Consider the following 14,216-nt stretch of genomic DNA (forward strand, 5'->3'; position numbering starts at 1 on the left):
ACATTTTATATTTACATCAGCGAGCCGAAGGTCCTGGCAGCCAGTGCTCTTCTTTTCGCGGAAAAGTAATTGTATTATTGTTTCGTTTTTATAAATAAATAAATAAATACAAATAAAAATTCGCCGTAATTATTTATTCGTTTTTTTGTTTTGTTGTGCTGAAGTTTGCAGTTACGAAATACCGTTAACTAAAATAATATTTCGATGAAAGTATATTTTTGAAAAGAAGTACAGTCCCCCTTTGAATAGGGAGCAAAATATTTCATGGCAAATGAAATAAGGTCGCTGTAATCAAAATTTACTTTCATAAAAATCGATGCCTCAATTACTTTGTTTTTAAATTAAAACAAAATTTTGAAAAAAATTTAAACTCTGAAACTCTTTTGAAAAGTGTATAATAATTAAAATTCTCTCTTAATTTCAGATTCAATTTCCTATAATGTCATAAGCGGCCCTCTTCTATTGGGATAACATCATAATGAAGACATATACAAATATAAACAAGCTATAGAAAATGTGCTAGTCGCCACTAGTACCTTTAGTCGTACATTAAAACGTCCCCTTGAGCTGCTCTTCGGCGAGCAGCACAGGTGGAACGAAGAACTGCTTTCAAAATGGTAAAATTTAAGGTAAATATGAAAATGTGCAACTTAGGAAGAGTTGTACAACAGCTTGACGTGATAAGCTTGAAAACAGTTACAAATGCGCATAAATTTGAACATAACACTACGCGAAGAATCATCAACAGAGTTCAATCTTGCACCAACTTGAATACTCACAAAAGCACCCGCACTCAAAAACAGTTCGCATTTTACGCTTACAGCTTACTTTTAACGATTTATCTGTTTGTCGCGAGCGTGTCAGCCGAACATGTGCGAGAACTGGAGGTATCCGAAGGTGTGCCGATCGGTCATCAGATTGGATTTATCGGTGAGTTCTCACATGGTGTCGATAGTGGTCCGCCATATCTAATCGTGCCGGTACCGGGTAGTGGCGTGGATACCGATCTGGCTATCGATCATACGACCGGTGAGATACGGACTAAAGTGTATTTGGATCGGGAGACTCGTGCATCGTACAGTTTAGTAGCCATACCGTTAAGTGGCGAAAATGTGCGGGTTGTAGTGCGTGTCTTGGATGAGAATGATAATGCGCCGACATTCCCGCAACCGGTAATGAATATCGAATTTCCCGAGAATACGCCGCGCGATGTGAAAAGAACGTTGAATCCAGCACGAGATCTTGATTTGGGTCAATATAATACACAGCGCTACAATATCGTGTCGGGCAATGTGAATAATGCGTTTCGTTTATCGTCGCATCGCGAGCGTGATGATGTGCTGTATTTGGATTTGCAAATTAACGGTTTTCTCGATCGTGAAACGACACCAGCCTACAGTTTGGTGATTGAAGCTTTGGATGGTGGCAGCCCGCCTTTGCGTGGACAGATGACTGTGAACATAACGATACAAGATGTCAATGACAATCAACCAATTTTCAATCAGAGTCGTTACTTCGCCACTGTGCCCGAAAATGCCACAGTTGGTACGAGCGTGCTGCAAGTTTTTGCCACAGATACGGATGCAGATGAAAACGGACTTGTAGGGTATGCGATCAACCGACGACAGAGTGATAAAGACAAAATGTTCCGCATAGATCCAGAAACCGGCTTGATTTCGGTCAATAAACCCTTGGACTTTGAGGCTAAGGAGCTGCACGAACTCGTTGTGGTGGCGAAAGATCACGGCGAACAGCCGTTGGAGACCACCGCCTTTGTGTCCATACGTGTTACTGACGTCAATGACAATCTGCCAACAATCAATGTAATATTTCTGAGTGACGACGCCACCCCTAAGATCTCCGAGTCAGCGAAACCTGGTGAAATCGTTGCCCGCATCTCTGTCAACGATCCCGATTCGAAGGCTGAATACTCGAATGTAAATGTTACGCTCAACGGTGGTGATGGACATTTTGGTCTGAATACACGTGATAACATTATCTATTTGGTGATCGTCTCACAGCCGCTAGATCGTGAGGCCCAGTCAAACTATACGCTAAGCGTTGTGGCAACAGATAATGGTACGCCACCACTACATGCTTCAAAAACTATTTATTTACGCGTAACGGACATCAATGATAATGCGCCTGAGTTTGAGCACGAAGTGTATCACGCCAATGTGATGGAAGTCGCTGATCCGGGCACATCCGTGCTGCAGGTAGCCGCTTTTGATCGTGACGAAGGAAACAATTCCGCGGTTATTTACGCGCTTGCCGATACGCCGGAAACGCATGCTGAATGGTTTCAAATCGATTCGCATACAGGCTTGATTACCACGCGCGCGCATATCGATTGCGAAACCGAACCGGTGCCACAGCTTACGGTCATTGCCAAAGACAATGGCCATCCGCCACTTTCGTCGACCGCTACAATACTAGTGACCATACATGATGTCAACGATAATGAACCGATTTTCGATCAAAGTTTTTACAATGTTTCAGTAGCTGAGAACGAGCCGGTCGGACGTTGTATTCTCAAGGTAAGTGATATAAACAATGTTTTGTAATCAAAATGTCTCTGCCTTAGTTACATTAGAGCTTAGTCCTGCGAGCAAAACCAGATCGATAGACAAACCGTCGCCGGATATGGTTCTACGCCGCTGGAAGAACGAACCGGTCATTGCCGGTTGAGCGTCTTGATTACTAGAAATCTCTTAACTGTTTGTACCTCACGTGGGCATTTTAAATTATTTGTTGAGCAGATTCGTCGATCGGCTTGGTGAATTTTCGCCTGGTCGCTTGCACTTTTACCATTATTTCCACGCAATTAGCTTTGGGCGTAATAAAACTCAGACTTAACATTTAAAACCTCTTAAGCCTTTAAAGTGTCAAGCGACAAAAAACCTACGACGGGGTAAAAAAATGCTGAAGGAAAAAAGTACTTAAGTAAACTCGAACGAAAAACGAAAGAAATAACTAAAAATGGGCATATAAAAATAAAATGTAGCTGGCCACTCATTTGTCCATCAATCTACGAAAAGCAATATAAAGTTGATGTGAAAACTCAGTCGCTATCTTTCGGAATATCTAACACTAATCCTATGTACCCAACAATAACACAACCAAATGTGACGAGCAAATGACATTTGTCTGTTAGATCTCGCTTCTAAGCATATAGCGGAGTTTGTGTGCGTAAGTACTTACAGAAGAATGCACTCAGTGGATATCAAGCAGATAAAATTGTAATTTGAAGAATTTTGAAGTGCCTGTACACTTTGTTTTGGCATTATGCTACGTTCGTTGCCGATCCGTGGGTGTTATTTGTTTTTCACTACTAAATTGCTGTTGTGTTTTAATCCATTCATCATCAACTGATTACATGCTCATTTTCTTTTTGTAGCGACATCAGAGTACCGTAAAGTGTTCACAACACTGAACATAACACCAACGATGTGCTTTTCTTGTTTGTTGCTCGTTATATGACCTCTGGTTGACCCGCAAGATATTCGTGCAAATTAGTGAGGGATATGGTTAAAGAGGCGTGAAATTGCCGCATGCCAATGAACTTTGAGTCAAAACTTGTGAATAAATGTGAAGTAGTTGAAAAAAATCAGCTATGATTTGGAGATTTTGTCTGAATTACTATTTCTGGAACTAGTTTGGAACTAATTTTAAGACCTGCTGTTTAACGAGAAACTGCAATTTCATAGGTATTGAAAATAAGGAGTTGTTTTTTTAAATTTCTAGTTGTACTGATATATGCAGATCAAATATGTTGTTGTGTTGAGTGGTATAAACAGTCTACTTTTTATTTGAAGTAAATATTACATTATTGAGCCATTTTCATAAATATTAGTTAGTTTTTTTACAGCTGACAACTCTAATTTAATATACTCCCGTCAAATGTAAGGTTATGTTAATCTGGTAGGCCAATAAGCCACGCATATACCAGTTTTGGTTCTTTCCGATTCCAAGTGGAGTTCAGCTGCTAGGTTCAAGTAGAGTAGTCATCGTTCAGGATTCTTTTAGCATTTTTTGCGACAATACTATCGGTACCTCCTCCAATGCCGATCCCAGATAATAAAGAAGTAAATAGGTGTCAACTAACTGAATGATATTTTGAACTGTGGGGCCTTTTAAACAACGTTGATTATTAGAATATCGATATTGTAATAAACTATTTTTCTATAAACTATATGAAATTCAATTTTGCAATACTTATAGAGATAGACAGTTAGTGGTTTCTTGAAATATTTTCGGCAGCAGTAGTTAATGATTAGAATTTGTTTTATAAAAAGTTTCGTTGGGATGACAACCTCACGCACTTTTTTCTAATCCCCACGGAATAACGCAAAATAATCTAATTTATACATTCTTAATAAAATTTTAAGTTTTTAAGTTGAGTTAAATTTTCAGTCGTTCAAATTTATTACCATATCTTAATTTCTTGATCAGAGCAAGATGTTCATTAATTAATCCAGTGATCTTAATGACACAATAACATAAAGTTTACTTTACCATCTGGAATCTAGAGTTGAGAAATCAACTTGTCATGTTAACTAATACAACTATTACGAGTATGTTTAGACTTTCATGAACATTGACGGTGACCTTTAGATTCAACAAATAAATGGAGCTTAAATCGATTATTGAGTTCCAAATTGTCATTAACCTTACCCAAACCCTATTCCCAAGAAGAGCTTAACTTCGAACTGACTCACCTAATTACTCTAATGATTAATGTGTACCTTACGTTGCCCTCAATAACTAGTTAAGCACAAAGTTCAATTAAAGTCACGCTCATTAAAATTATTCTGCCCTTAAATGCCATATTTCCACAATGAACTATTTCTCTACTCAAACCTCGACGCTTCATTAACTTTGTCTTGGCCGAAATAGATGAACACGCATAATCGAACGCGAAAAAGTCACGCAGAATGTATGTGAATCAACAGAGATTTGCGAAAAGAAATTTATTCGAAACCAGAAAAACAACAATGTAGATAATAACAATAGAATTATTGGGAATACAATATGTAGAATTGGCTCACGCAAAGGGCGATTGATTGGGCAACAAACACTGAAAATACGAAAGCAAAAGGAAGTCACCCAAAGCCATTAAAACTTTGAAAAACACGCTTAAGGAACTTAGAAGCGTTTTGCACGCTATTCAGCAGTCGGTCGAGTATCAGAGTGTAGCATGTGCTGGACTGAGAAGAACAAGAGTAATAACAATAGATGGACAATCAAATATACCCCGCTGTGGTCGTGTTAGCAAATCAAAAAAGGTTGCTACAGAACTAATGCGCATTTTATTGGATTTTTTGAATTCCAAAGCGAAGCTAAATCGCATAAAGAAGCGAAAATACTGTATTTAACAGAAAAAACTTTGACGAATAAATTTTGTTATGTAAGGATGTTTGTGTCAACAGTACAGTGCAGTATTTGTCGAGTCGGTATAAACCGCTCCAGGTAAAAGTATAGATATATTTATTTGGTTGACATTTATGGGTAAGCATAGGCCTTCATTTTTAGTTTTTAAATATAGGGCTGTCAATGTATACATATACTTCAAAATACAAATTTGAAAATATTCTAAATATCTCCAAAAACGATGTTAATGTAATGCAATATTATAATACAATTAAATCTACAAAATCCGAACATGATGGTGTATGAAGGATAAGTTTTTCAGGATAATACATTGCTTTAAGAAACAGGATGGGATCGAAGAGTTTTTAAGAGAAAGTTTAAGGTAAGCTGCAATTTTTGAGATGATTATTAAAGATAAGGACACATGACGAGTTCATTTGGCATTTTGAAAAGTTAAGTAATTTCGATAAAGTGGAGCTCTCTTGGATGTCTTAAAGCAAAATTGCGTAGAATGAGCACAGGCAAGAAGAAAGAGCCACAGGTCTTTTAGATATCTTTGGCAATACATATAAGCATAGTATAAATGGGAAATGAAAAAAATTGCTGGATTACAAATAATAAGGACATGATACTTATATGGGATGCCTGCTTTGCGCCTAAGTTTTTTCGGTATCCTGGTGTTCGGATATAAAACGTATAAATAATGTAACAATTTTTTATCGCTGGATTTTATGCCAAATAATCGTATGGAATAATTATGTTTTAGTAATAAAGAAGAAGGAGTTCTGAGGTGAATATATGCCACTCCTGAACAATAAAAATTAAAAGATTTTTTCCGAAATGTATACCACAAAAGAACCGTTCGAAAAAATAAACCCTAACTGAGTTCCGCGTGCCGAATCTCAATAGGGAGAGCAAAAACTGAGCAAAGACGAGTGAGAACGAAGACATATTTCAACTGCTTGTCATTGTCGAAGGTTTTATGGGGTTTTTTCTACACTTTTGTGTTGAAGTTGATTTGTTGCTGACTTGTTGGCAGCAGACAACAGCACGACACTGTTGTTAGCAGAAATGATAATAAACCTTCATATTGGTAACCAAAACTTGGGCATACAAGAAAAAGAAGAACAACAAAAACACACTGAATACAACAACCGAAATGGCAAATAGAAATGTGCATGCGCACAAGAATATTCGCCGAACGCTACCGTTTATACCCCACTTCATATTTTTTGGCATTGCTGTTGTTGTCGTTGTCGGTGTTACAGCATATTGTTTTTGTTGCTACTGTAATGATTGTGATTGTCGCTGCTCCCGACGCCGGAGCATCACTGTGATGACCTGATGCGTTGGCAACGGACGTCACGTTGGCATCTGCAGTCGTCGTTGCTCAATGCCGCATCCGATTTGGCGCTTCGGCTGCAATGTGCCGCGGTCGAGGGACGTACAAATTGCGCTCACCTTTTGGGCAGCTGCGAATGGAATTTCGGCGAATGGGGATAATTGCGCTGACTGCAAGTGCTGTTATTCCATTTCATTTTCGTGCGATTTTTTCGATTGCTGGCTGGCTCTTGGCGTTGCCGCTGTGCTGTACGTGCAGACATTGCTCATTCGCATGCGCATTGCGCGTCTCGGCAGGCTAGTTGCTGATTTCGGACGTTACGATCCATTTGTTGCGTTAGTGTTGTTTTTGCAGGTTTGCTTCTTGTTTTAGTTTCTGCGTTTTTTTTTTTTTTTTTTTTTTTTTTTTTTTTTTTTTTTTTTTTTTTTTTTTTTTTTTATTATTTATGTATTTTTGCGTATGTCGTTTGCGTTAATTTCACCAAATGCAAAAGATAATTGATCCCGTTGATTACATATCTTTTGCCACATATCTTTTGGCTTTTTTATTCTCTTCAAAATTATATTCGCATTTCTTCGGTACGCATAAGTATATATTTATTTTATATTTGTCTGGCGATCAGCGGTGATTGCTGGTTATTATTATACTTATTATATTACTTTTGTATATATGTACGTATGCATGCATGTGCGCGCACCTTGCTGAAGAACATGATGATTTGCGGGATGCAGAATTCTATGGAAATATAATTTTGCTTGCGAATCATAATAATTCGTGTAATTCAGTGTTTTCGGCATTCTTGAAATTAGAACTTCGCTTTTGAGTGCGTCCGTTGGCGGTTATAAATACATATCTATGTATATATAAGTACATAGTAACTAAACGCATATCCAAAAACAAATAAACCATTGCTATTTCAGTCACTTCAATTGATTTTATTCTTCTAAATATCTGTATCATCGCTCTTTGCCTAAGGAAAGATATATCTTTTGGGAATGCAAACAATTCAGACCAAATCCGGCTCGTATATAATACATTGCGTATAAGCTTAAACTAAGTTCTCCTCTTTTAACTATTCATTGATTAGTTAAATTACATTATCATGATGCATTTACAGTTTTTTTTTTGGTATGTGTTTTATATAGTTTGTATACGGTAAGGTAGGTTATGTAAAATCTGAGCTTCAGTAAAATATAACAAAACGATTAAATTTTCTCTCATCATCACATGGAGAAAAAAATAAAAAGAAGATAAACCCTTTTTTTTGATGTTTTTACACTTAATGTGATGACCTTAAATATTTCATAGAAAATATTTAAAATATCAAAGTAATTGAAGATGTATTGAAAAATTTCGCTCTGGCATTCCTAATCGACTTTGTTTGGAGCCGTAAATAAAAAAAAGTTACGTAAGTCGTTTCCAACTAAATGAATTAAAAAATTAATTGAAAATTTTTGCACTGGGACCATATGCTAAATTCTTCAAACAATTTTAGGACATTCCAAAAAACAAGTATCAGCTTTCTAGCTGGAATTCTTTACCAAAGGGTTGGCAAAATTTCACCACGGAGAATGTATTGAAAATTTTTCAATGGTTTTGAAAATTTATTTGATTTATTTATTATTTTACAGTAGCAATATTTTTTAGTGTAAGGAATGTACTTCTGAGTAAGAGACGCGAAACCTCGTATAAATTTTAAATATCTCTTGGCTTCTGTAGAAAGTGAAATTTTGGATTTCAACATAACGCTATCTTCGGTAGATATTTCTAGAAAATTGTGCCGCTAAGACAGTTTTAACCACTTATTATGGTCAGAACCGCACACAAAAAATTTGTTCCGACTAAAAGTTTAAAACATTTAATTAGCCTTAATTAAAGTAGGTCTCATGGTCTAATCGAAACCACATTAGATCCTGATTTTGGTAAACTTTTCTCAAATCTACCATGCGGGACTAAGTTATCTACAAATCGTATTAACATATATTAGTTCCGAGTTCAAAGATAATCCAACTGTTAGTATAAAAAATTGTGGTTTTGAGACCATAAGACATTCTTCCGCACTTCATGTGCATAGATAGAAGACTATCTTTTTTTATGAGTAGTAAATCATATCATTTCTGATTGTTTCAAGGAATAAATCATAATGTTTTGTTAGAATTTCACTCGACTCAACGCTTGTATTTCTTCTCAAAACTTGAAAAAATTTCCTAATATGTTATTTCTGAAACGTTGAATTATACTAGATAATTAGCTTAAATTTTGAATTCTTGCAAAAAAATGTACATCATTATGTAATACTAAATTTAACCACAATAGCGCCCTGAGCCTAATTTTGATAAAAAACAAAAAAAAAAAAAAAGCACATTAGAAACTTTACTGATTGAACTCACTTAAAACGACTTAAAACTAACGGTCGCTTTCTTAACCAAAGCTGGGATTGGAATTTAACTTTAATTCTGTAGTGTAAAAATCTTAAAATGAAAAAAGAATAGAAGGACCTTTCAGTGATTGACAATGAGTGTTTACCTTAACAACTATTTTTGCGCAAATTTTTCCCTGTCTAAACCTAAATTCCACCGATTAAACTCTTAACTTTTCACGGTAATCGCTTCGAAAATCAAACAAAAGATTTAAGCGAGCTACTTGCCATGTATTTAAACCCGCCGCATTGGAAGGAAGTGGATAGTTCACAGTGCTAGAATTAAAAGCAAGTCATTATGTAAATTTCAAAAAAACAAAACAAAAAAAAAAAACGTAGATTTGCTTGTGAAACATTTCCATCAAATGCAACAACAACAAGTTCAAGCTCTAACACCGCAAATAGTTTCATTGACTTGCCACTACGCTGCCGTACAATTTCGCTTAGAACAGAACTTAGCAAAAGAGTTGAGTTCAATTTGGTGCAGTGCGGTTCACGAAATTACATAGAATTACATGTTGCGGCACTTGCACCGTGCAACGCGCCACCCCACCACCAGCGATTGCTAAAGGAGCACGACGTGGCACGACCAAGATTGTGGTCATGTATGCCTTTTTATGTGTATGTATGTATGTGTGTGGTTAATAATATTGTTGCTGTCATTTCGATGCATTACTGGAATTGCTAGCAATTGTTGCTGCTGCTGGTGCTGTTGTTGTTACTGCTGTTACAATTCACGTAGTACACTTAAGTGTTAAGACATTCTACAAAAAAAAAAACAAAAAAACCAAATGTGGGAAGCATTCAGAGCCGTAAGTGTGTCATATGTGTGAGTACGTGTGAGCGAGTGAGGCAAGAAATGTGCTTGCTGTTGATGTTGCTGCCAGCATTGTTTGGGCAATTTGTAATTTACTCCCACAACAATTCCCACTTGCCGATTACATACCAATGCCACTCACACTCACTCACAAAATCACACAAAACTAAATATTAGTTTATATAGTATGTGTGCGTGTGTATGTGTACTGCAGAGGGACATAAATAAATATATAAGTGCGCTTGAAGGGCAAAATACTAAACGCACTCGCTCACATGCTACTATTCGCTGCCATTTGACTGAGTTGTGGATGTTGTTGTTATATTTGTTGGCCCAAAGAATTCCAGACGCATATTGATATCATAATAAAAAGGAAAATATTTTTGTTTGCCACTTTTCACGTATTCTTCTGCTCAACTCACTTGTGTACGTGTGTCGATTGCACCACTACAATGCCACTTAGGCGCATACAAACAATAACAACAAGCAGCTGACAAGCGCGCAAACTGGCGAGTAGCCAACCACTCGACGCAGCTCGAAAGCCGTGTAGAGCTATTCAAGCGTTGCCCAAGCACAAAGCAGCAATACAAATCGATTAGAAAATGAGAAATAAAGAGTGCGAGTGATAAAGGCGGCAACCAGCGACCGTAGTTAATAAGTAAATAAAAGTATGTGTGTGTAACACGAAATGATTTACAGAGCATACATATATACATATATTGTAATATTGTGATTTCTGAGGTATTCTCAACGCGAAATGCTCTTGCAATAAGTATGCGTATATACAGACCTGCTGGAAGGGTTTTAAATTATGAGCCAAAATCATTGATTGTAATGGGCGATTTTTGTGATATATATGCAATAACAGTTTCTATATATTAAATAGGTCTCAAATTTAAACTGTTAAAGACACTAAAAAGCTTAATTAGAAAGAAGAAATTTGAAAATTTACTGTTTTCTGAATTACATATTAATTTACCGAAATATTACTGCAAATATATTCTATTTCCAACAAAAAGAAAAAAGTAATATATTTTTTATTTTTTGTACTTGAAAGTTATAGTTTTTTTGATATTTCTGATGCAAGGAAAAAAATTTCATTACTTGAGAATTTCAGTAGTTCAAATATAATTAAATATTCAGAAAAACAAATACAATTACCTAAATGTGTAAGTTCTTTTCTATAAAAATATATATTCTTTTATTCTAAACCACACATTGTTCCTTACTCTCTTTTCATGGCTCAAATTATAAAAACTCACCACACCGTTGCACCATAAACATATGCTAACCAATACGCTTTATCTCTTCGATCTCTGTTTCTCACTACTTGCATTTACTCTCTCCGCTCCAACACTCTCGCATAGGCATGCAGCAGCTTGCTCCTTTAGCGGTAGTTGCCTGTTACCAAATACAGCAACGAACAGGTTGGTTGCCACACTGCTTCGCTCATAGTTCCCCACAGCTCAGCCTTCTACCTCTTTATGTGCCTTAACCTGTCACTTTATTATTCGTTTGATTGCTTGTTTTTTGTGTTTTCGTATTTTTCTTTTCTTTATTTCCCTTTTACTTTTTCCTTCGATTCAATACTCAAGACAGCACACTCTGCACACCCCTCACGTCTGCTCTACACACACACGTATATATTATATATAGTTACGGTTTGTTGTTCAAAGCAAAACGTCAGCAAAAATCATGGCTGGCCGTCTGAGTGGTCGCGTTGGCTCGCTGCTGGCGCACAATCGAGCGAATAAGCCGGTTTTGGTTACTGCTTGCTTGATTGCGTTTGTTTTGTTCACTCGCTCGGCTGTTGGTCCAAGTCTAGGCACATGTGCTGCTGCGACTCTTGAAAGCGTTAGGCCCGCACCGTTTGCTTAGGCGGCAAGAAACAAACAAACAAATAAACGAATGAGACAGCAAAGTGAGCCAATGTATTGAAATGTGAGCACGGCATTAGATCTAGCAGGTAACTCGCCGCTCAGCTGCCCTTTTAACGCACCAAAAATAGAGGAAATACTTTAAAGCGCGCATGTTTGTTGCTTAAGTCCTTTTAGTTGTTGCCGAAATTTGAAGTTTAGGGTTAAGTATGAAACTGCTAGGAGTGTGCAGTAAAAGACTGGAAAAATTGATATATGCCACTTTTGGCAAAGTTGCAGGATCAGAAACGAAAACAGTTGCGGGTATAAAGAGAAAGTATTGTAAAAGTAGGCATAATTTTATATATACTATACTACAAGTTGCTTTCCAAAGCAAACATGACTTTTCTAATCTGCCGCTCCCTGGTGGCGCCATCTATTTGTCGACTGGTGCGTTATAATCTACTATCTTTATCGATTGGCCAGTGAAAATTTCATGGCATTTCATTGATTGGAACTGAAATTATTGCCTTCTAAGTGTCAGTATGTTTATGTTATCGGTGCGAAAATGAGCTTCGAACAAAGAGCCAACATTAAATTTTGTTTTAATATTGGTAAAACTTTTACCGAAACGTTTCAATTTATGGAACAAGTTTATGGTGATGATTGCCTGTCCCGTAGCAGAGTGCTCGAGTGGTTTCAACGTTTTCAAAGTGGTCGAGAAGACATAAAGGACGGTCAATCCATCGGACCAATCAAAATCCTTGATCACCGGAAATTCCATCGAAACTGTGCGTGAATTCATCAAAAATTAGCCGAAGTCATTTAAATTCATGGAAATGGAATTGAACATCTCCAAAACATCGATCACATTTTTACCGAATATTTGGGCTTGCTAAAGGTGTGTTCCCTTTTTGCTCCGCACAAATTGTCTGACGACCAAAAATTGCACAGAATCCAACATTCAAAGGGCGACTACTTGATCAAAAATCACATTTTAACCATCACCCACTCCTCTTGTTATGCAGACGTAGAGGCCACTCAAAAGGCTTGCACCGACATACTGGCGGCCATACCGGTTAACGAGCTAAAACACTTATACAAGATGCTTTTGGACCGAATAAAATAAATAGATTTTTCCGAAAAAACCATTTGTTCTGTTTTTTTTAAAGTCCTGTTTACTTTGGAACGTTCCTTGCGTAATATACACTTTTGTTTATACCATATAATATAATATGATATTGGCTTTGTAGTTGTTGTTATTATTATCTGCTACCTCTTTTAACTGTAATTTTCCATTTTAATAGTCAACACATTCAAATTGAACTAAAATAAAAACAAGTAAGGAAGGGCTAAGTTCGGGTGTTACCGAACATTTTATACTCTCGCATCAAATACCGTATTTGTGTAAAGTTCTATTCCGCTATCATCATTGGTTGCGTGGTTGTGAACCGATTTTACCCATATTTCGTACATGTCATCAGGGTGTTAAGAAACTATTATTTATCGAACTTCATTGAAATCGGTGGAGTAGTTCCTGAGATATTTTTGGTCCATAAGTGGGCGACGCCACGCCCATTTTCAATTTTTAAAGAAAGCCTGGGTGCAGCTTCTTTCTGATATTTCTTCCGTAAAATTTAGTGTTTCTGACGTTTTTTGTTAGTCGGTGAACGCACTTTTAATAATAATAATTTATTTTCAACATAACCTTTGTATGGGAGGTGGGCGTGGTTATTATCCGATTTCTTCCATTTTTGAACTGTATATGGAAATGCCTGAATGAAACAACTTTGCAGAGCTTGATTGACATAGCCATAGTAGTATCCGATATATGTACAAAAACTTAGTAGGGGTCCAAATATTCCCCTCCCTAATGCGATCCTTTATGCCAAATTTCACAAATTAAACGTTTTCGGTTTTCGCCATTTTGTGGGCGTGGCAGAGGGCTGATTTTGCCCATCTTCGAACTTAACCTTCTCATGGAGCCAAGAAATACGTGTACCAAGTTTCAGCATGATATCTCAATTTTTACTCAAGTTACAGCTTGCACGGACGGACGGACAGACTGACAGACGCACAGACAGACATCCGGATTTCAACTCTACTCGTCACCCTGATCACTTTGGTATATATAACTCTATATCTGACCCTTTTAGATTTAGGACTTACAAACAACCGTTATGTGAACAAAACTATAATACTCCCTTTAGAAACTTTGTTGCGAAAGTATAACAAATGAGTTTATAAAGTTAGCGGTATTACCTCTTTAGCGAGTTTTCTCTCTTTTGTCGATTCTAACTCGCTAACTTTGTGATTACTTTTACGTGTCAATGATCTCTACATGATTACCTAAGGAAATTAAGTCGATAGCATTCCTATGTCACCTTAATTTCCACACGGTCTTTTTATCAT

General features: G+C 36.8%; 1 protein-coding gene across 1 annotated transcript in view; it reads left to right on the top strand.

Moving 5' to 3' along the window:
• The window catches only part of LOC108967887 (protein dachsous), a 245,508-nt gene that overhangs the window by 37,877 nt on the left and 193,415 nt on the right, over nucleotides 1-14,216 (top strand). Inside the window, exon 2 of the mRNA XM_018931550.1 lies at nucleotides 425-2,537. Coding sequence (XP_018787095.1) covers nucleotides 615-2,537 — 1,923 coding nt within the window. The 5' untranslated portion in view covers nucleotides 425-614. The remainder of the gene's footprint in view (nucleotides 1-424; nucleotides 2,538-14,216) is intronic.

Source organism: Bactrocera latifrons, unplaced genomic scaffold (assembly GCF_001853355.1).
Source record: "Bactrocera latifrons isolate USDA-ARS-PBARC rearing strain unplaced genomic scaffold, ASM185335v1 scaffold_101, whole genome shotgun sequence".
Classification (NCBI taxonomy): domain Eukaryota; kingdom Metazoa; phylum Arthropoda; class Insecta; order Diptera; family Tephritidae; genus Bactrocera; species Bactrocera latifrons.